This window comes from Pezoporus flaviventris, unplaced genomic scaffold (assembly GCF_033815535.1).
Source record: "Pezoporus flaviventris isolate CSIRO_AGI_PZ_B2104156 unplaced genomic scaffold, CSIRO_AGI_Pfla_v1 ptg000140l, whole genome shotgun sequence".
Lineage (NCBI taxonomy): Eukaryota > Metazoa > Chordata > Aves > Psittaciformes > Psittacidae > Pezoporus > Pezoporus flaviventris.
In genome coordinates, this window is record NW_026892688.1 from 664139 (window position 1) to 688334 (window position 24196).

General features: G+C 36.0%; 1 protein-coding gene across 6 annotated transcripts in view; it reads left to right on the top strand.

Annotated features, from left to right (window-relative positions):
* Positions 1-24196, top strand: part of PAM (peptidylglycine alpha-amidating monooxygenase) — a 66059-nt gene that overhangs the window by 39516 nt on the left and 2347 nt on the right. Inside the window, exons 14-23 of one of the 6 annotated variants that reach the window (XM_061479030.1) lie at positions 1796-2038; positions 7675-7804; positions 13126-13242; positions 13731-13803; positions 14355-14568; positions 15210-15410; positions 17827-17942; positions 18976-19075; positions 20413-20466; positions 23351-23557. In XM_061479030.1, coding sequence (XP_061335014.1) covers positions 1796-2038; positions 7675-7804; positions 13126-13242; positions 13731-13803; positions 14355-14568; positions 15210-15410; positions 17827-17942; positions 18976-19075; positions 20413-20466; positions 23351-23557 — 1455 coding nt within the window. The remainder of the gene's footprint in view (positions 1-1795; positions 2039-7674; positions 7805-13125; positions 13243-13730; positions 13804-14354; positions 14569-15209; positions 15411-17826; positions 17943-18975; positions 19076-20412; positions 20467-23350; positions 23558-24196) is intronic. The other 5 variants (XM_061479031.1, XM_061479032.1, XM_061479033.1 and 2 more) reach the window with 5 other exon arrangements.

Sequence of the window (24196 nt, forward strand, 5' to 3'; positions counted from 1 at the left end):
TTCAGGCCTCTCTCGTTCCATGTAGAGGAGTCAGCAGGCTTGGCTCATCTGCAGGTCTGCAGCCATGGATACCACCAAAACATCTGTATATATAAACTTTGTTGAATTTTTAAGATGCTGCAAAAGTATAGTTAAGGCCCATGGAGAGTATGTTAATACTGAATGTTTCCTGAGTAGAGGAAATTATAGCTGTATTTCTGTGTCAGCACCAGTTCTTGGATGCTTTAAGTAGAGACTATTGAACCTGATTAATCTGATTATAAACCTTTCTCAGAATAAATATGGTTTGTACAAAACTTCTATCAAATTTTTTTGATACTTGAATTTGTTCTGAACAGGTAGTTCTTGCCTAATTTGCCTTGTTCATTTCATTGAAATTGGCTCTGTTACTTCAGTAATTATTTTCTGACAGAAGATTTCATCTGAGATATTTAATTTTCAAGGGCAAGGAATGGAATCTAACTCAAAATCATTGAATTAGGGCTGTTTATAAACATGCCAGATCCTCTTAGGGTCATTTCAAAAAGACTTAATTTCCTCTGTCCCAGGCTGCAAGTGATGGATCTGATTCTGGCTAGATTACTTTGGTGAAAGCATTACTAGTTACAGTTTTGCTTTTCTAAGAAATATTTTATATAGCCTGTCGTAAAATAATGCAGACTTTTCATTATGAGTGATTTGTACTTAAATAAAATAACACCTACTGCATTAAATCTTAAAGCACATTGGATGTCTCCATTCAAATGATGCAGTTGTATTTGAAAAAGTTGGTAATAGTTTCAGGCAGCCAAGATACTTGGTTAATAAATTCTAAAAGGTTTGGTACCTGCCGGTTAGCAGAGAATCCCAGGAGAGGAATATACTTATCTTCATGTCATCACTTCATTTAACCCTGCAGAAAGAATTGAACGTTTGACTTCATTAAAACCTGTTTGGGTGGCTTGAATATTTTGTGAAGAAAAATGTGGTTCTGGAATTTGCATACCTAATGTTTGGTTGTTTGCTTTCAGCTATTGTTCTGAAATTTACTGAAAAGCATGTTGGTGTCTGAGAAAGCTATAGTCATAACTGTATTGCTAGCAAGTAGCTTGAGAAAATACTATTCCCTGCATTGCCAGATAATACTGTGTCTAAAGAGTTTTACGATTTGGACAAAGAAGAGGGACAGGACACAGGCCGAATTAATAAATGAAAAGTTAATGGATCACTGTTACACCAGTGTGTCTTCTTTTTACAGTATGCTCTATAGAATCTGTTTGAAAAGGTGAAGGTTTGTTTTTCACAGCCTAAGCTTCTTATGTGAGGACAGATTGCAAAGAAATCTATTTTGAAATCCATCATGACTGTATATTATTTCCTTTATAAATTAACAAATTAGTAAAACTCTAGAATTTTTACCTCTTTGTTTTATAAAAATAAAGTAAATCTGTAGTAGTCTGGCAAATCCAGATAGTTCCATCACAAATATTCTTTTACTGAAATTTGCATACTTCTATTTTTTATCTTGTTCCTAAGAACATCTGTGCAGAGGTGATGATATTTTCGTGCTAGAGTTTGAGGTAAAAGTGGGTGTTTCTATGGAAATTAAAGTTGATAAAGATTTGACATTATCTTTTCATACCAGAGACTTGTCTCATTCAATTCCCAAGTCTGAAACAATTCCCTTTTATGCCACTTTTGACAAAGACTGTTTGAATAACTTCGTTCCATTATACTTTGCTGAAGCTGTGAAAAATGGCGCTGTTATAATTGTTTTTTCCCTCCTTTCCTCTTATCTTTTCTCTTTCTTATACAGGCGATTTCTATTCACTCCTTTCCAAGCTGCTAGGAGAAAGGGAAGATGTTGTGCATGTGTATAAGCATAACCCTACAGAAAAGGCAGAATCAGATCTTGTAGCTGAGATTGCTAATGTAGTCCAAAAGAAGGACCTTGCCAGAGAGATCACAAATCATGACGAGAGGGACAGTACTAATCTTGTCAGAGACAGAATTCAGTCTGAACATGGTGAGGAAAACTGGGAAAAAGAACATGCAGGAGGTGGGTTAGGGTTTAATTTTATACAATGAAATGCAATGCAAGAGCTGTGATCCGCATTAGCAAAATCTGAAGGGAATATCAATTGATGCTTGGAAATATTTTACATGACAGTTTTCCTAATTATGGAAATGTTCTTGCTCTATTTTGAGATATTTCAGTGGGGTTCTTTCCCTTCTGTGTGTGAAGAGAAAATGTATACCAGTGGCACAATACCAGTACTTTTTGGGCTGTAGAATATTTTTTTTTTCCCCAGGACTTTTAATTAATGGTTTTGTATCAATTGTGCTAAAAAAGGTAAGCACGAGACATATTAGACATGGGAAATGAATTAATGATTTTTTTTAATACAAAAAACTGCTAGGAAATGAACACTAGCATAATTAATGCAATTTATGAGTTTTCTGATTACCTTGGTTTGTCAGATACAGGATTTAATAAAACTTATTGATGTGGTTCTAGCAGGTGTTTTTCCTCTCATTCAGAAAGTGTGGTAGTTAATTCTGAAAAATTCTTGAGAAGTAAATTCTCTGCATATTTATTTCAATAAATTGGGCTTGGCTATCCAAATATTCTTGGATAGGCTGTTTTATCATACTAAGATTATAATTCATTCCCTTCAGGTTTCTATGACAGCAGAAGCTATGTATTGTGTTTGTTTTACTTACATTTTGGTCTCTGTGATATTGATTGTGCTTGGTCTTACCTGCTAATGTGGAAAGAAAGATAATGCAGCATGTGATGGGTATCTCATAAAAGAAGCTGGTATATATGCATGAAAGTTATTTGTATGCAAAAGCTGTAGCAGCACGTGCTTGCTTTTATGGTGCAGACAGACAGCTTGATGTATCCAAGTACTGTTGTACACAAATGCATATCATCCATTTGATTTTTATTTCAGTTCAAAATGTTAACATTTATTGTCTCCACTTATGTGAGATTCTGTCATAGTATTTAAATTCAGCAAAAATCTGTGTTTCTATTTAACAGAAAACCAAAGGTGAGGACTTCCCAACGTTGTGTTATGCTAGTTAGTAAAATGAGAGCCTGTCGAGTTACTGGCAAAGGTGCAGAAACGTGGGATGTTGCTGTGTGCTGACATAATTGTAAATCATAAATAATTCCATAAGTGACACTGGAATTAAATGCTTGGAAGAGGAATGTGTGTAACATATCTGCAAAAACAGTTCAAGCTAAGAGCACATGGTGTGTAGAGGGGAAAAAAGACATTTCTGTTTTAACTGGTCCAAAGGCAGGAGTCTCAGTGAACTGAATAAAGGGCTTAGTTGTCACGTTGTATGGCATGAATTCTAACTACAGGAAGCATTTGCTTGGCTACTTTAGTAGCTATATATTTCTTTGGGAGAGGGAATTTGTTGGTGGAGGATTAATTAATGGACTTTCAAATGATGCAGTTCTGAGTTGCAGCAAAAAAGAAAATTGAAATTATCTTAATTAGCATTGTTTGATTGGGTTTTTTTTAATGTTTGTAATACTGCTAACTGCAGAAGTTCTGAAGCCCCCAGCGCCATCTTTTGGCAAAAGAACTTTTATATAAAATCTTTAAGAGCATATTTAGTTTCTGTTTGGGGAAGTATTTATGTATTAGAAGAGCAAAACCTTCCAAAATGGAATTTTCCTCTTCAGAGGAAGAAGTGGAACATAAAGTGTTTTAACATGTCTTGATTTAATAAAAACACTTGCACCTTTGATGTAAATTTTTACTGTATTGAATTAAAAAAAAATTCAGTATTTCTTAGGACAACACTCTGGTTTGCTGTTAAATTAATTTCATTTAACTGTTTAAAAATTACTGGAATTCAAATAGCTTAATATTTTTAGTCATACAAATACTCCAATTTTAAACATGTAAGACCTGAAACAGCAAGTGACCAGTATGTTAAGTAAGGTTGTTCTAAATGTTGCAACCTTTTACTACTGCTCTTCCTGCACTGTTGTTATTTTGCTACCATGAGACTGGTCACTAATCAGTCAGGTTGTTCAACATCACTGCAACCAGTACAATTGTACCTCCTAATTAAGGCATACAGTGCAATTCTTCAGTTTTTAAATCTCCTTTCTGCAGGAGTTTTATCAAGATTTAAATGAGTACTCTGATGGCAGAGAGTAAACGCAGCATGACTGAAATTTGTAATGCTAAAAGCTAGCAAGAGCTTCGAGGGATTTCTACACAGTGAATTTTATTTTTGCCAATAAATAAGGCTTTATTCTTTCACTTGTGGAGAGATTAGAGGCTGATTTGCATGTTCTAAATCTGTGCAATTCTGTATAGTTTTACTGATGAAGGAATTACTCTAAATCACAAGGTAGGAGATTTGTTTAGAAATCTCATTTACAGTGAAATGAATTATATATACTTTAGGTAACTAAGATATTTTAATGGGGAAAAGTAATTTTCTTTGGTGTCTTGTACAGCTGTTCCATGGACCACTTAGTTTTGTACGTAATTAATAATCACTCTTAGATAAATAAAGTGAAATTTAGTACATTTTTGTATGAAGCTAGTTGCCTTGAGGTAAACCTGTATTGTAGTAATTTTAGTGTGAGACTTGCAAAGGGAAAAGATAACAGTAATAAACCAGTTTTTGAAAAGTGTTAGAAAATCTAACAGTTGTGTAGGGGCTGGAGTTCTTGTGATAGACTGTATTTCACTGTCCATTCATTGTATTGGTCTGATCTAGCAGAAATCTTTTAGTCCTTTAAGTATATTGTTGTGGTTTAAGCCCAGCCAGTAGCTCAGAGCTCTCACTCACTCCCCTGCTAACCTTTGGGCAGGTTAGGAAGGAGAATCAAAAGAATGTAAACCCCACAGGTTGAGATCAGAACAGTTGGTTAACTAAGGTATAACACAAAACCACTGCTGCTGCCACCAATAATAATAACAATAAGGGAAGTAACAAGGGAAGAGAATATGAAACTAAAAGGGGAAGGGAAAAACAACAATAAACACAAGTTCTGCACAGTAGGATTGCTCACTATCTGCCTACCCATACGCAGCCCGACATAAGCAGCGATCTGGGCCCTCAGGGTAACTCCCCCAGTTTACATACTGGTTATGACGTGCTGTAGTATGGAATACACCTTTGGCTAGGTCAGGTCAGGTGTCCTGTCTCTGCTTCCTCCTGGCTTCTTGTGCCCCTCCTCACTGCAGAGCATGAGAGACTGAAAAGATCTTGATCAGGGTAAGTGCTACTGAGCAACAACTAAAACACGGGTGTGTTATCAGCATTGTTCTCAGGCTAAAGTTGAAACATAGCACTGCACCAGCTACTGAGAGTGAGAAAAAGAACTGTTACAGTTGAATCCAGGACATACATATATTTTGTATTCTATAGTACATGCCTTTTTAGAGACTGAATTGTTAGAGGCCAAAATTTAGGTTTTCTGTGTTTAGCCTTTTAATTTTTCTAGCTCTTTTATGAATAAGCTCACAGGCCAAGTGGCACTGTAAGACTAAACTTACACAAGTTTTCTGCAAGTTAACTCAGACTGATTGAGATGAGAGAGTGGGAAAGCAGACACTGGATTTCCATCCTTTTATTCCTTTCAGAACCATAATGTCCATGAATATACCTGGTACTGCACCTGTTGTGACCAGCTGAACTGTACAGAAGCATTAACATGTACAGTCTTTTTCTTAACAGCTTTTCCTTTACCTTGGAACTTTAAAAAATGCTACAGGGTAGATTCCTTGGTTTAGAAGTTTCTGATTACTGTAGTGGATTCACTGCAGTTGTCAGGTTTGTGGTTTTGTGTTAGCCTAAACAGTTTCTCTGTCACCTACCGTAGCTATGCTATCTAAAACTACAAAGGCGAAGTATCTCCTGGCCTGTGGTAGGTTTTCAGTACTGGTTTTGTCTTTTCCCTGTGTAGAATGTAGAAATGGTTTCCCCCTGACCACATCCTTGCTGTTATTCCTCAGACTACATCTCTTCCAAGTGAAGTGGAAGTGGTAGGGAAGATGCTTATCTGAACAGCTGTGTTGACCTGGAGATTTTCAATATTGTTTCCCATTTCATCTTTCCTTTCATTAGATGATCACCTCCAGCTAAACTCTCTCAAACTCCCTGGGTGCTGTGTGTTGAGGTCTGTGATCTGCCTTGTTTCTGAGCACTAATACCCTGGCTCTTTGTGAATGAGGACATGTATTTCACCTGCCTGGATGGTACCCTATTGATAACAGCAAAACACACGAACTTTGGGTGAACTGCAAGCTGCAAAGTGCACCACGATGCTGCCAAACACTGCGAATGCTAGTGAAACAGCTCCATTTTCACATAACTGCAAAGAAATTGCTTTTTGGTCACCTTCAGTTTGACTTTGTGTGCCCTCATACAAAGTCTGCACTTCAGAAATACTTGACTTGTGCTGAACAGATTAATTTCTGAAAAGGAAGAATGATGGATTTCCTAACATGTAGAAGGCATTTTAGGATCTGGGTTTTTTTTCTTTCATCAGAATAAGTGACATTTGCCTCGCCAGTACTTTTTTTTATTTTGGGGAATATTGTTCCATTGTGTCTTAATACTGGCAGAGCAACCCAGATCAACCTCTTCCAAATAGTATCTTAGCAGTCTATTTATGAGAAATTAATGTTCGTAGCCAACACTCCACAACCTTTTCAGATGTGGGGCTGTTTGTGCCTTTAATCAGTGTAAGTCTATTTTTACATAAAATGGGTTAAAGTAAAGGTCTTTTTATGGTTTTAATTTTAATCTTTAACTTGAAACTAAATTTGTCTCCAGGACTTTTATGATTTAAGAAAAACACAAGAAGTAACTGACTTTTTAGCAGTGGTTCACTTGCTAAATCCTATGCTGTTAATTTAGTGTGAAAATTACATTTGTGTCATTCAAAAACTATCCAGTATTTATTCTTTTAAAAAGCGTGCTACAGCATAAACAATGACAGATATTCTGATTTTCTTCATCTTCCATCAAATTTAGACATCTGTTTCATGTTCATGCCTGTAATGATTGGATTAGGATACGAACAATATCCAGAGCTAGTGCACATATCGGCCATAAGAAATGTCATAGGCAAATTTCACAGAATTACTTTTATATTTCTTTCTCATTGCTCTTTTCCTTCCTTCCCTGTATTTTTTTTAGTGTTTAAAGTTTTTGGTTTTTGGTTTTTTTTTTTTTAAAGTTCATGAATCAACCACTTCTGATATGTAGGTGGTTTAGTGATTCAGTTTTTGTTATGCATTTTCTAATAAAACACTGATGATTTAGTATTTAAATTTGCCTGCTGATTTTGGATAGTAGTTGTATATTTCTGTAATCTTTTGATGTAGGAATTATTCACAGTATCTAAAACTTCTAGAGTAAGTGTGTGCCTGTATCCTTACAAGATGAAAAAAAGAATGGAGTCAAAAGCAGTTTTGAGGTTTCTGTCATCTTGTATGTAGCAGGATGCCAGTGCTTGTGCATGCTTTACTATAATAAAACTATGCTTGGAATTAAATTGCAATTCATTAATGGAAATAATGTGTACAAGAAAATGTCCATATCATTCCCAACAGCCTGTGCCAAATGCCAGTTAACTATGCATTTAAAACCAGTTTTATCTATAAATATGCTATGTGGATGTCTGTCTTTTGTTTCTTTGGTCAGATTTTCACATAGAAGAAGCTGTGGAGTGGCCTGGGTTAGACCTCAAACTTGGCCAAGTTTCTGGGTTGGCTCTGGATGCTGAAAATAACCTAGTTATCTTCCACAGAGGCGACCATGTTTGGGATGAAAAGTAAGTAGATGTTCTGCCAACTGGCATGCTAGAATGTCAAATTTATGTTTGTATATCTTCTTAAGAAAAGACAAGACAGATTGAAATTCTTTTCCCATTGAAAATTCTGTTCTTTGGCTGAAAGTGCCTTTGGCAGACTCAGAAGGAAGTGGGGACTGACAGTTCAAGATGATGGGGTTACTAGGTCTTCAGACAGTAAGAATGTGTCTCCAAAGAAAAAGAACATAGAACATTAGGTCCTTAAACTTAAAGATTCATTATCCCTACTTCTCTGTGTGTTTTAGTAGGACTAATTAGCCTGGGAGAATGATGGTATGATATAATACTATTAGCACTAGGGTTCATGAAAAGCTAGCTGTTAACATGTATTGTCTCCACTTATGTTTTCATTTGTTTTACTGTTTGCATCCGCTGAACAAAATTAGATTGTTACAAGGCACTCTCTCAAAACAGGCTTTTTTCTACTCAACTGATAAAATTTACTACATTTAGTGTCACTCAAACAAATAGAAGTCCAAATTTTATAATGGACATTTTTGTAGTGTTTATAAAGTAATATACTTCAAAGTATATTATTTTAAGAGAACATTCCAAATAAAATATAGTGTCCTTATTTGTACAGTGTCCTTATGTCTTTGAGCGTAATAATAAGTCCAACTGTTTAGATAGGCACTTTGGAAAAAATTCCATGAAATTGTAACAGAATGCTGGGAGGAAAGTAACAGAAGTCTGTAACAGAATATTATGTACAACTCTTTTTAAATGTGCCTTTTTCATCTTCTAAGTGTCTGTTCTCCATATATATAACCATAAGGCTAAAGAGTAGGGGTTTTTTTGAACTCTGATGAATTGACTTTAAGATAACATAGTTTCTGAAGATTAGAAAGGGCAGCTTTCTCAACTTTGTGATAACAAATTATGCTTAGAATACTGTTTTATGAAGCAAAATAAGTTCATTGGGTTTTCAGCTTAATACAGCAGATAAGGCAATTATTTATGTCTCAAACATTACATCAGTGAGCTCTCCAGCTCAGGTATATAAATAGAGTACAAAACTGGGAAGGATGACACTTGCTGCAACTTGAATTACTCAAGCTTCAAGTAAATGTTGATATTGATTGGGGTGTTTTTCATCCTCCTATGCATGAACATAACTGCTGTTCTTCATGTCATTAAAGAAAGATAGAAAAAATATTTGAAAATAGGCTGGCAGGCGTATTCATTTCTTCTGAAATGCATTTTTTGAGTGTCTGGCAATGGAGGTATACGAACAGCTGGAGTTTGAGACCAAGCAGTATTTGGAGAGTCTATAGATTTTAAACAAAATACAACAAATATAACAGTCCTTAAAGTAAATAGTATGTGAGCATAATGAATCAACCGTATCTATAGGCAGATTGAACTTCAGCTTTCTTATGCTGTAGGTGCAGAAGAACATCAGAGCTCTGGTCTGGACTTTGGAAATCCACATACCTACCAGCTGTGCTGGGTAACACTACAGGTTCACTTAGCTCTGTCCTAAGCAGCAGCCATTGTTCGCACTCTGAGTATTTCTAGCATGCGATTATCAGACTGCCAGAAAAATGCTTTATCTTCTATTTAGTAATGTTGATATGCGCGTCAGTCCTGTATGGGAACTTGCCGTAGTCGGAACAAGGTGAAACTGCTTGGCCTTGTTTATATGATCAGAAGCATTTTGGTCCAGATATGTAACCAAGATGTAAGATGAGCTGCTGTTAACTGAAGCTGGTTATGGGCCTTCCATAAAGATAACTACACGATATATTAATTCATTTTAGAGGGGTTTTATACACCAGTTTTGTGGGATTTTTTTAATTCCTATGGAGGATGGTAATCAGTACATAGAAAAGCTACTGTTGACAGGAACCCTTTATATCAGGTAGGCTAAAACTTTCTTAGTCCTGTTTGTATACAGTATGTGACTTTAAAACAGTGTATTTGGAAAACATGCCTGTGGTTAAGGTGTTGTTCCGTATCTTCTGGCACAGAGAAGGCACACAGAGAGGTGTGCTCAGACAATCAGCCTTTCCTTTTTTATCTTTGGGTACCTAATGGGCATATGAAGTACTCTGGGGACCCTTTCATGGATTGTGCTGAAAAGGAAGGAGTATATGTGTGCTGATTTTTCAGTAAAAAGGAATAAAAAAATAAAGACTTGATAGGTAGTTATTATGACCGTTATGTGGTGGGGGGATATAATACGTTATCAGACTTTTAAGTTAACATTTATCATTATCTGCAAACACACAGTTAATTGAGTATAATATTCTCTCCCATATCATAAACATGATGAATCAATCAAGCACCTGAAAGCCCAGAATTTATTTTCCTGGTTTCAGTGCTTCACCAGCATCATATAGATACAATTAAACAAAAATTATCTTGCTGTTAGGCAATGCACAAATGTTTCCAATGCATTATTAATGTATGCCTTAAAAGCTGGATCTTCATTCAACTAAATACAGCTGGATGTATGGTCTATGCTCTTTTATAAGGCAACTTCAGTCTGCTTTAGAACACAAAAGCAGCTCTGCAGTGACAGGCCGCAGCTTTCCAGTGGCTGTAGCATTCCTTCTGTGCTTGATTCAAAAAGAAAATAAATCCTTTTAAATAAGTCAGGTTCTTCTAACACATTATCTCCTTAATTTCAGAACAGTCTGCTATGTGCAGCATGTACTGTTCAGAATGAAAAAACTACAACTATTCAGCTATATAAGCAATGTGTCAGTTGGAAGATATTTTGCATTTTGTGATGAAAAAACTGCATACTATTTATGCAATTTGTAGAAGATAAAATAGAGAATATAAACCATGTTCTTGTGGATGCCTTCTTAACAAGCTAGGCAGGTTCATTTAGGCTGAGCACAGTACCACAACAGTTATGGATATTCATAAAGAATAGTGCTCAAGGTTGTGCCTTCAGGGGTTATGCGATCAGGTGGTCTGTCTGAATTTAATATGTAGCCCACCAGAAGGACATTAGATTGAGCAATAAATTGTATTAGTGTGAATTAGCCATCTGAGAAGTAGAATAGCTGTGAAATTACGGTGGGGTTTGCAATTAGAAGTAGTGACGTATGCAGTTTATTTGTCCTTCAATATCAAACTAATATAAAACTTCGATTTTAGTTGTCCTTCGATATTAAACTGCAGGACCTACTAGAAAACAATGCTGCAGAGCAATGTGGTATACTATAGTAATGTGTCCAGTTACTTTGGGTTTTGGACTTTCTTCTTCTAAGCTAACAGTAGTCGGTATAGTTTGTGTTCTCATTTGTCCTCCTTTATCAGTTGAAGCAAAGGGACATTGATTACTTGGGAAATTGGTCTCAAGTGCTGGGAAGGAAAGAGTGAGTGTGATTCTGTAGCATGCCAGTCTTCCTCCTAGAAAAGGAAATTTGAGAGGGAGAAGGTGCATGGAAAATAACTCACATAGACACATTTCAAAGTTCACTGTGCTTCCTTGGCATAAAATACCATACAATCTCTTACTTACACTGAAAGCACTCAGTTCCCTGAAGTGCTGTATAGTTGTTAACAGGGAATACTTAGAAGGCTGGACAGCACTGGTAGTGAGAATCAAAATCACAGTAAGGAAAGCCAACCATTTATTTTTAAGTTGTCTAGATAGTCAGTTTTCCAGAGATGCAGTCTTGGTTTGTGGTTGGTTGGTTGGTTATTTTTTTGCACACTACCTACTGATACTAAGAGTCTTTTCTGTGATTAGCTGTGCTGATTAATAATAGTATTAGTAATAACATAGTTCAGTCTGCCCAGTGTTGGTTATCCCATTCTGGTCATCCATACCTAGAGCAAGTCTTTAAGAGTATTAGGCTCCTTTTTAAATGAAACTGTTTAAAACCAAAGGAGATTGTCATGAATGGTTACCGTCAGTAATGATGAAGAATAAAACAGCACCTACTGAACCATGGTCAAAAAGCAGATACACATCAGTAGGCCATTTTGTGCCTGTATATCTGCATCTCCCTGTGTCTCCCTACAGCATCATGGCAGAGTTTTTAGGAGGACTCAGTAGAGAGTTTTAGTAACTATCACCCTGTGCTTAATCATTCACAGTCATATTAAATAAACACTCATGGATAGTTACCATACATAATGGCAATAGCCAAATATTATTTTTTAATCATAGCCCATGCAGAAACTTAAACACATCCCATTATCGATTTTTCTGGTTATATATGAAGCCAGTATTGCTTTTCCACATTGAAAATTCTAAGCATATAAATATTTAATATTATGCAGAGGAGAGTCTGCTGGGACTGTACAATATAAAGTTTTAATAGCTTCATCCATAGTCTTCTCTGTGACTATAATGTATGTTCTTGTTTACTGAGTTGTATCAACCATAGCTGTATTTCTCTTGGGATTAACAAATGGATTTAAAAATACAAGGTGGGAGCTGGGGGTATTACTCACATTTGCACATTTTTCATCCACAGTGAAACACCATTTTCTAACATTTAGACTTACATTTTGTTCAAAATATTTTACAGTCTATTTACCTTCACTAAAAGCTGAACCTGTATTTCAACAGGTCAGAGTAATAGCCAACTTCCCCAGAGGGGTACAGACAACCGTATTTTTATTCTTTGTTAAGCATATGATATTTTATGCCTAGTAAATGTCTTCTGGACAAGTAATCTTGGTTCTTAACATCTGAATGTTTAAATGTTGCTTATTTTAATGTATTCCACATACCCTTAAAACTGAGTGTGGAGTTGTGGGGTAGAAGAGAAACACATCATATCCAATAGTCTCTTGGCAAGAACTCTCTGAAAAGAGTAAGAACCTTAAGACCTGAATCTTTAGTAAGCTTTAGCAAAATATTAAATTGTGTTTGGGGAAAAAAGAAAAAAAGAAAGGCTAAGATGCACAGACTGGCTTAGACAGTGCAGAGTATACTTGTTTTTACTGTCAATTATGCCCTGGTAAATAGATGTATTTTTACTTAGGCTGCATTATTTGAATTGCCATTTCTGATTTGCCATGGTGAAGAAGATTAGAAAAAGTTTTTGCTTGCTGACTTTAGGATTATCTTAATTGTTGTTATGTTGTTTTGGTGCTCCTTTAGTTTGGAAATCATAACCTCAGTAGGAAATGCAGACACCTAACATGAACTCTTACAATCATACAGTAATGCAATAATTTATTTAAAGAAAAAAAGAAGGCAATAACCCCACACTGGAATTAAACTACAGAATTCGGCTTTAAGTTGCATCTGAACTATTTATCAGTGTAACCTTCTAATGGTAGCTTTCTGTTCCAATATTTTTGTGTAGTTCTTTTGACAACACATTTGTTTATCAACAAAGAGGACTTGGACCAATTGAACAGAACACAATTCTTGTCCTGCATCCAAGTAATGCAAAACTGCTTCATTCCTTGGGCAAAAGCCTGTAAGTTACGTTTGCTTTTATTAATCAAACTAACATTTCTGTGTATTTTACTCCATAAATGTCCCCAAAGCCATCTTCATGTTTTATATTACATCGTGTGACTGTAGTCTCTGAGTTTATTAAATTAATTATTACAAAATCAACAACTAATAAATGTAATTTGCCATGTTTCCATCTGTGTTTTCTAGGAATTCATACAATTTCATCTGCCAGCCAAACAAAAATAGAGAGCTCCTGAGTATTATATGTTGTCTTTAAGATACCAAATACTAGCCTGAGTGAAATTCCAGAGATGAACTGAATTTCATAGTTGAGACTCTCTTGTCAAGAAAATTCTATTCTGTAAAGTTATCTTTTTCATTAAATACTACAAATAGTTAGTATGTACAGTATTTGTTGACCTGTAAATAAAAACTGAAATCTTCACACCTACATCACTCTTCCTGAAAGATGTTTTTAACTTGATTCTTCTACATTTATGCTTGCAGATTTTATTTACCACATGGTTTGAGCATAGATAAAAATGGTAACTACTGGGTCACTGATGTAGCTCTCCATCAGGTACGTTTACATTAGCTTTAATAGTAGGATCATAATATTTTGCCAGAAAATGTTTTGTTTTCCTAGAGGCTTGACACAAATTATTTATCTAGGCCTGTTAAGATAAACATTAAGAATATGCCTACAAAATGCCAACCTGTGTGGCCTTCGTGGAATATAGTTGTGTTGAAATATTTACTAAATAGACATAGTAAAATAGTGGACATTTGGAAATAAAAGTATCTGGTTTAAAATATTGATTCTTTTGAGAAATAACAGATTTTTCTGCTACATCTTTGCTTATCAAGTCTCTATACTTAAATCCAAAATGTGAAACTAACTCAATTTACTGTAAACACAGGAAATTTGTACTTAGGCAGAAATTCCCTAGAATTGAGGCTGTTGAAAAACTAGTAATGGATGTCATAGTCAATATATGCAGATTATGTTTGATACATAAATTTATTTTATACAAAGTAATAGATATTTTCCCATAAACAGTCATCCCTCTCATATTTTACCTTCTATAACAGAAACCCCTTCTCTTTTTCCCTTGACTGAAAAAAAAAAAGGTTCTCAAACTGGGACCAAATGAGAAAGAACCGTTACTGACCTTAGGAGTCGCTTTGCAACCGGGCAGTGACAAAAATCATTTCTGTCAACCAACTGATGTGGCCGTGGATCCAAACACCGGCAGCATTTATGTCTCTGACGGCTACTGTAACAGTCGAATCATTCAGTTCTCTCCAAATGGACTATACCTGATGCAGTGGGGAGAAGGTACAGGTCGGAGCTCTTGGTACTGCCGTTATCATGAACTCATCATGAACCATGAGATTGCTGATGTTATTGTTACTTTTATTTATACGTGTGTGTTAATGAAATACCTTTCAATACCTCAGCTTAGTCACTGCATTCCAATTTTCTCTCTTCTATTCAATACAGGTACTTGTAGTAGTTATATATTCACTAACGATAAAAAATGGGAATTTGTTAGCATGCTTTCAGTACAAGTATTGGTGTGTCCTATCTAATCAAGAAAATGGCCTGACTTTCACAAAAAAAAACTTCTTTTTTTAAACACTTGAACAATAATATAAGCCTTTACGATTTTTGCAAGATTTATGCCATGATCCCATCCAATTTAATTTTTATGAATAATTACTTTTCTGCCTGGCTCAGATTTATGTATCAAGCATTAAACTACTCCAGATATTGCAGGGAAATAGTGAATTCATAAATGCAGGATTTACAATGATTACCACAATTTACCTATGTAAATGAGTAAAAATGCTAGAAGAAGAGAGCAAACTGGTTTTATTCTCTTCCCAATATTATACTGCATTATGTGACATATTGCTGTTTCTAAGCAAAACAAATAGTGTCAGTGTGTACTTTAACATAAACCTTGATATTTTATTTTGCAGAGACTTCTTTAGGCAGAGACAAACCTGGACAGTTCCATATCCCTCACAGCTTAGCCCTGATCCCTGACTTCAGTCAGCTGTGCGTTGCCGACAGGGAAAATGGTCGAATTCAGTGCTTCAGGTTAGAGACTGGGGAGTTCATAAGAGAGATCAAGCACAAATCATTTGGAAGAGAGTTGTTTGCAGTTTCCTATGTTCCAGGTAATCTTTTTTTCCTGTTCTCCATATTTTAAGTAGTTGCTTTATGCCAGTGTATTGTAGTACAGTGTTACTTCATATGGAGTGCATCATGTTATCTTAGGACAGATATTTATTCTCCATAAAAGTAGAGCTGATGTGATGGAAAATTTGAGAGCTGCCCTGTTTTCCTGTTTCTGAGATGAGGGAAGCTTGTATATAATCTCTGCTTTTGAGAAATGATTGATTAGACTCCCTAAATGTTATGTCAACAATTGGAAGATCTTGTTTGCTTCTTAGTGACTGCACAGTCCATACTTTGTTAATAATGCTTTAAAATATACATTTCAAGCTTCATTAAAGAAAGAAAAATAAAAAGGTTTCAAATTATCAAGAAAAGTTTTGGATTTCATAAAAACAACTTTAACAGTTTGAAAAATTTGTTGGTTTTAATATCACAATTTGGCTAACAATTACTGTAATAAGTTTTGGAGTTAGATTTTTAATACTGACACTGAAAGTAATGTAAACATCCAAAGAACTGGACAAGCAATTTTGGCATGTCAGGCTGACTGTGTAGTTAGTATGAAATTTAGTATCAGGGTTATCTCTCTTACATCTGCCAAGAACCCAAGAAATGCTGTACTGGATGAGATACTTGTTACCTATAGATCTGACAGTGGCAGCATCAGAGGCATTCTAAGGAGAATGTGTAAGACTGGCTGCATTCTGCGATCCATTCCTCTCCTGCTCCTCGTGGATCCACAAACATTTTATTTAAGGGTGTTCAGAGGTAGCTCCTGATCTTTTCTTCATAATATCTTCCTATAGACCTATTGCCCATGAGTTTTCCTAATACCACTATGAACTGGCTTGTACTGTCTGCCCCCTTGATCCTGCAGTTACCGGCTCCAGAAGTTCGCTACCCGCTTTATTTTTTTAATTTAAAAAAGCGATTCAGGTTCACTGAGTGATTCTAAGTCTCAGCATTTTGGGAGTTGGTGAAAAACACTTGCCACATCTGTTGCCTCTTAGCTTCTCCTCTCCAAACCAAAGAACTCCAGCCACCTTCATCTCTCCCTGTAAGACATTAAATTGTGCAGCCCATTGAGTATTGTAGTTGCCTTGCTCTTCTAACATCTTTATTAGGACTTTCTTGAGAGGCAGAATAATCCAGTATCAAGACTTTCTCAATATCCTCAAGTTTTTGACTACTCTGCAGAATTCAGTACCTTCCTCAGACTGGGAGATGTCACTGTTCTCCCCATTTTTCAGGTCATTGATGAAGACTATTGACTGAAATTGTTTGTCTGCAATCCCTGCAGGATTGCGCTACTCAGACTTCTCCATCCTGAAAAATTATAAGCTCTGCCCTTAAGATCTGTTCTTTGCTTCCTGTTCATTAATGGGTCTTTCATTCAGCCCTGTGATAACTCAAATTCTGTAATAGCTTCTGATGCACAACCTTGTCAAAGGTTTTCTGAAAGACCAAGCATGTCTACAGAATCTCCTTTCACTGTATGCTTTTTCTCCCCATTGAGAGGTGAGGCACAATTTCCCCTTAAAGAAAGACATACCAACTTGTTTCCAACAGTCCACATGAGTAAATGTCTTATTATTCATTGTGGTTTCTACCATCTTACCAGGGATGGAGGCCAGAATAGTTGATGTATACTTCCCCAGGCACCATTTTGAGCCCTTCTTGTAGGAGGGCATTACTTTGGCAGTCTGCTGGTCTTCTGGAGGAGTGGCTGTTTGCCGCGCTAGGTTATTCCAGCTTGGCCTGAAGTCTGTAATTTCTCATTTGACTTCCTTCTGAACTTGAGTGAATGCTATCCAAACCTGGTGAATTATTAACCTCCAACTTGTCTAACATCTTTTGCATATCTGCTTCCAGTTGAACTGGCGCCTCTGACCTATTAGCTACAAAAAAATTTTCAGAATCTCCCCAACACACTCAACAGAAAAAAATAACAAAACCTGAGCTTCTCTGCCACGGTCCCCTCATCAACCTGAGTTGCTCTTTCACACCTTTTCCTCTTGTGGTCCCACTGATTCCCTAGCTGGCTTTCCGCTTTTGATGCATTTAAAGAACATTCCATTATCCCATCAAGCATCCTTATCAAAGCATTCTTCAGATACTTTTTTTTTTTTTTTAATGCTTTCAAGTTCTTTTTTTACATTTAACCTATCTGTAATCTATTGCTTGGCTTGTTCTTCTCCTTTGAACAAAATGTGCATCTTTTATATGCCAAGCTTTCACCTGCAATACCTTGATTAACTTTCCTCTTCTGATTTATTTTCCTATTGAGTTGACAGACATTTCAGTCTGTCTCTCTTTTTCTCTCAGCCATGCTTTTTTTCATCTATACTATTCCAGTTCATCTTGACTATAGTTTGTTATATGTGTGTTGTTAAAGCAAATCTGGTGTTGTTGCAGGTCTCCTCTTTGCAGTTAATGGAATGCCTTACCCTGGAGAGGCAGAACCAGTACAAGGATTTGTGATGAACTTCTCTACTGGAGAAATAACTGATACTTTTATTCCACTTAGAAAGGTAGAGTATTGGACAAAGTGCCTGGTGCCTATAATTATATATATGAAAACGTTGGTAGCATCCTACTTCTCCAACTTTCAGAAAGAAGCCATCATAGGAAATAAGATATTTTATAAAGTAGGGTATTGAAAGGGAATTCTTTATCATATTAACTGAGTAAGACACTAGAATTTCAGGCCTTAATTGCTACATGTGGTACATACTTGAAAAGTATACTATCCTCAAGGTGATTCTTACAGATAATACCTTCATTCAGAATGTTTACTTCATTGCCATCGGACAGTTCTTAAAAGCTAATTTAAGAGAAGAATGAATGGCTTGATGTATTAATATGTTTAGATGATAACTAATTGACAAAAAGTAGAGTGTATTCCTAAGCAGAAATAATATTCAACTGTATGGTTACGTCCCTTCTTTACAGAAGGTTAGTTTGGAAGCTAAGGCTAAATGTCATTCATACAAAATCGTACATTAAAAATTGTGGTTATTAAAAAAAAAATAATTCCATAGATTGCCTTAGACTAAAGAATGAATTTGAAGATTCATGTTTCTGGGTTACACATATATTCTGTTATTTGCAGTTGAGTTTTAAATTATATTACAGAGAGGGTTTTATTCCCGAGTATAGCAAATAGCTGTGTTGCATACAAACTCTGACAAAAACTAAATATGGGGGCTTGAGACCAAGATTCATGATTTTTTAAATATATATTTCATAGGATGAAATTGAATGCAAAAATATAGATATCATTATTATAAATATTATAAATTCATAGATATTATAAATACTATAAATATAAAAAATATTTAGGTTGAATACTTTGAATAATCTCCACGTTGTTATTCTTGGAGAAGGCAAACATACCATAGAAATTTAATTCCTCTCCCCTGACTCCTGTTAGGCCTTCACACCATCAGCTACTGCTTTTTCCAGTCTAAGGACTGAATATGACCAGTCTCAAGTCTAGGCATTAAGGAGACCTCATGAACATGTAGACACTAAAGAATAAGCTGTGACTGCTTATCTTCACAGAGCTTTGAGATGCCACATGACATTGTTGCTTCAGAAGATAAAACAGTATTTGTTGGAGATGTTCATGCCAAAGCAGTGTGGAAGTTTGCATCCACAGAAAGTACGTTCTTTTTGTTCTTAATGTCATAACTTCACATTCTGTCTCTTCAAGTCAGTACCACTTAACTGGTACCACTGGCCAAAAGCTTGTTGGCTTAATGACAATGATTTAAGTACCCTACAAGCTCTGCCTGCAGAATTTGTGTGCTACGGATCTGTTAGCATTGCTGTATGCCCTATCAAACAAATGTCCCGAGTGCATGAGTTTCTCACAGGAGGAATCAAAATGCATTTGCCTTGTGGTATATCTGTCCCTTGTCATGTCACTACCTACTTAAACAATAGCATGATTTTTCAGCATTTTAGTAATTTTAATGTATCATTTGCTGAGAAGTCAACTGCTTCCTTTTGAGGTTATCATACAGGAAACTCCCAGGGGCTGAAGTAAAAACACAAGTCAACTTATAATTTATATTCATTTCATTGGGGTCTTTATCGTTAGAAAATGAATAATTTGAACTCCTATTTCCGTGATATGGAAACACTTCCCAGTTCTAATCTAGTAACACCCAAGGCAAGCAGCCTGACTTCAGCAAGAGGGACCTGATTAGTCAGACATCAATTTAGTAGGATTCAAAGAGAGTTTAGATGTTTTACAGGAATAAAAATATAATCCACTGTTACATTATACTGGATAAAAAATGTATGAGAGAGATAAAGCTCAGGCCTCAGGGTGTTAGTCAACCAGTAAGACTCTGCTGTTATAAATGAACTTCTGACTAAGCTAGTTATTCCTTATTTGTCCAGTTGTAATTCATGGATTTTCCTTTGGGGCATCTGGTATCAGCTGCTCTTAGTAACAGCAGACTGGACCACATAAATTGTAATTCTGACTGGATATGACTTTTTGTGCATACAGTAACCTGAACAAGAAAAATTCTGGGCTTTTATTTAAAGAAACACTAGAATAAAATAATAACAGAATTATTCATCACCTGCAGGTGGAGGAAAGTCCTTGTATATAACTTTCTTTCTAGCTTTATCTGCAATATGAAAGTGCAGTAGCTAATGAGCCCTGGTTCAGTCAGCCTTTAATCCACTGTGATTTTGATTATAATGAACATTTTTATTTTTGTTGGACTCCCTTGAAGCTTTACATGTGCCCATAAAATCTCTCTGTGGCATAAGAGTTACTTATTGCAAACACCTTCCATGGATCAAGCTCTTTCTTATTTCCATGGCCTTGTGAGCTGTTTAATCATTTATATTGACTCTCCTTGGTGAAGCTGACGGGATTGTTTACTGTAGGATTGTACTGAACATTTGAGAAAGCTAGCAGAGAAATGTCACTGTCTTTCTGAAATGTCAGTTGTCCTGAAGAATAATTTTGTTTTACAGAAATGGAACATCGGTCAGTTAAAAAGGCTGGTATTGAGGTACAGGAAATAAAAGGTTAGTCTGATTCATAATGGAAATGAAGAAACCACTATTTTCACATAGATTAGGAACAGGCTTCTGCCAAGTTGGAGGCAAGAACGCTATCTAGTTTGACTGTTACTTTTCACCATCATTTCATACAGATAAAATGAGCAGTGTTACTTAGTAGAGGCTATTTTGCAGCAAATCCAAACATATCATTTTCAGTGATGACAAGTGCTTCACAGACACTAAGATAAAAACTTAACTAGTGAATTAATTCTGTACCACCATCTGGTATGGTGCTGATTGGTATCTGTGTCAGCTCCCTTTAGATGCAGAAATAGCTCTGAAATGTAACTGTGATATACACACACACACCCCAGCACCCTTCCCTCTGTTTTACAACCCTCAACCAAAAAAACTTAAAATGGCAAATGGTTCATCTTTCTGCATAGTCTTTGAATACACAGCCTTGCCAGTCATACCATATGGCAAAAACCCCAAATTTTTCTATTTATATTTATTTCCCTAGGTTTACTGCCTTTTTTTTCCTTATCTTCATGAAAATGACAAGAAAAAGGAAAACAAAAGCAAAATAAAAACATGTAAAAACTTACTATAAGGAGATAAAGAAATACATGTAGAAATCAAAGGGGTGAAATAGCAGTTTCGAAAGATGAGAAGTAGTTTTAACTATTTGTATCATTATGTATGTCCTTTATGTTGAAAAGGAAAAGTTCATTTCCCTCTCAGAAAAACATTACCAGTCTGCTTATATTCACACATTCGTAAATGTTTTTCTTTGGTTGAATCAGAGCGTGATTTGCTTTAGCCGTGTATATGCAGACAGAGGAGAATACCAACAGATCCCAACTGGCAGTTCCAAACATATAGAACAAAGTAGAATAAAGGAGGCTGAGATTATAAAACAATTAAATCCTTATTGTCAGAATAGTTATCCTTCTGTTTTCTCTCTATTGGTACATCAGCCTTACTGAGACACTCAGAAGTGAAGCGTTCACAATACAGCATTCATAGTAGAACAAATCTAGAGATACATTAAGAATGCATTTTGGCTTCTTTAGGAAGATAGCTAGCTGACAGTCCTAATGCTATAGAGAAAACCGCAATAGTACCACCAGGAGCAGTTCTTAAGTAACAAACTCTAAAACATTTAGGGTACCTGTACTGAAATTAACATCTTTCAACTCCACTTGAAGAAAACAGGTAGCCAATGTACGTTGTGCCATCCTCTGCTAAATAAATGGGCAGGAGTGGCATGTGTTGTCACAACCTCCTTGTGGCAGGCTGTTACTATTGTGCTGCTGTGAAGTGGGGGACTGTGGAGATGTAGCAGTTCTCTTGTGTGCAGAACAGTAGTTTTGCTCAGAGGTGGAAAAGACAGTGGAGGAAAGGTGCTCTTGGCTGTAACTACTACTTGAACAGACAGCACTGTAATTGTTATCACTGTATTAGTGTGTTCAGTGTAAACTGAAGCATTTCTTTCAGAACAAAGCATCATTTTAAGTTTGATACAGAATCAAAACAGAGTTGATTCAGAGTGTGTTCCTGACACAGCTACTTAAGAGATGCAGCTGTCATGGTTTAAGCCCAGCCAGTAACTCAGAATCATGCAGCCCCTTGCTCACTTCCTCATCTTTTCCTCCTCCTGCAGGGATGGGGAGGAGAATCAAAAGAATGTAACTCCTACAGGTTGAGATAAGAACAGTCCAGTAACTAAGGTGTAACACAAACCACTACTGCTATCACCAATAATAATAATGATAAGGGAAATAACAAAGGAAGAGAATATAAAACTAAAAGGAGAAAGGAAAAAAACAATAAGCACAAGTGATGGACAATACAATTGCTCATCAACTGCCAAACGATATCCAGCCCGACCCGAGCAGCAATCTGGGCCTTCCGGGTAGCTCCACCCAGTTTACATACTGGTTATGACGTGCTGTGGTATGGAATACACCTTTGGCTAGGTCAGGTCAGGTGTCCTGTCTCTGCTTCCTTTCGGCTTCCCGCGCCCCTTCTCACTGGCAGAGCATGAGATTCAGAAAGTCCTTGGTCGGGGTAAACATTACTTAGCAACAACTAAAACCCTGGTGTGTTATTAGCATTGTTCTCAGACTAAAGCCAAAACACAGCACCATAACAGCTGCTAGGAAGCAGAAAAATAACTGTTAAAGCCAAACACAGGACAGCAGTTAAATCAGACTTTAAAACATATAGCTAGACATATTTACTCATTAAGTTAGCACAAAGCATGTGAGTCTTTATGCACATACAAAACAGCATAGAGGATTTTATTGGAATTGGTTTTCTCCTTGTAGGTGGAGAGGTAATAAACTAGTCAGGAATGTTTAGGTGCAGTTTTCAAAAGTTCTCCAGACTTTCAGAGTCAAAGTTCTCTCATGGGGGTTTGGAAAATATAACACTTTGTCACAAGTTTTATTAAAAAGAACTTTAAATGCATTCCTTTAAATGCATTCCATTTTTATGATAATACATAATATACTGGATTTCTACATTACCTGTGGAAGTGTTATTATCAGAATGAGATATTTGACATTACATCACACACCTACTTGCAAAAATAGAACTTCTGGGGATTTTCCTGTCTTTTAAATCATAGATAGTTTTTAAGAATAAACTCTCCCTAACACCTCTCCTTTCCCCATTGAGAAAAAGGAAGAGCATCTTTGCTAGTGAGTGATATCATTCAGACTCTCTCTGCCTTACTTTGGGATAACATCAGCAAGAGCTAAAAATGTCTCCATAAGTGTTTTTCCTTTGTGTCCTTGTTACTCCTTGTTATACACTTCAGGTATACTAGCTTGTTCTTTAATGCCTTGTTCTGTTGCTTGATGCAAATGGATTACATGCTGAAATTGTCTTCTCTTTAAAGAATCAGGAACAATTGTAGAAGGCAGATTGAAAAACAACCCAGAATCAACGGACCCTGTAAAGAAGCAGGAAAAACAACATTTAGTCCAGCAACACACCAGCACTGGAATTTCATTTGTTCTTATTACAACTCTTCTAATTATCCCTGTTGTTGTTCTGCTGGCAATTTTATTATTTATTCGGTGGAGGAAGACAACTGTCTATAGAGGTAACTGTGAGTAACTCTAGAGAACAGGCTTTTATTATTGCAGTTCAAAACGTTGCTGAATACTGAGGTGTGAGGGTATGAAGAGAGAGGCTCACTGTCCCTTTACCCTTCTGAACAGTTACAGCAGTGACACTGCATGCAAATCAGTGTGCACACAGCAACTGCAGCCTTTAACATTACATCTCTAGCCACCACCTTTTCAGAACATGTATCTAAAACTTTAATTGGTGTTGAGCCAAAAATTTGTCTCAGAAATAAATAGAATATATTCATGTTATAAAATTTATGTCTAGAGTACATAAATTTTAAACTTTTGAGCATAGTTTGATTTTCAGTTTGGGATCTTTAAATTTTTGAGAACAAAGGACTCTAAAAGTATATGCAAAAAGCAAACAGATAACATTTACAAGGCATTATATATTATTGTTGTTCATTACTACCTTGTGCATTTTGTGAGTCAGATACCATAACAGACCTCTACCCATTGCTGTGAGAGCTTTAATTGGTGCTTACAATGCTATGTAAATTTGCTGCTATTCACATTTCGTAGTAAATTTTTTTTGAGAAAATGTTAGACTAAAGTAGGAGTTCGATCATGATACTTTGTATTGCATAAATAGCTTTATCAAGATACTCTCA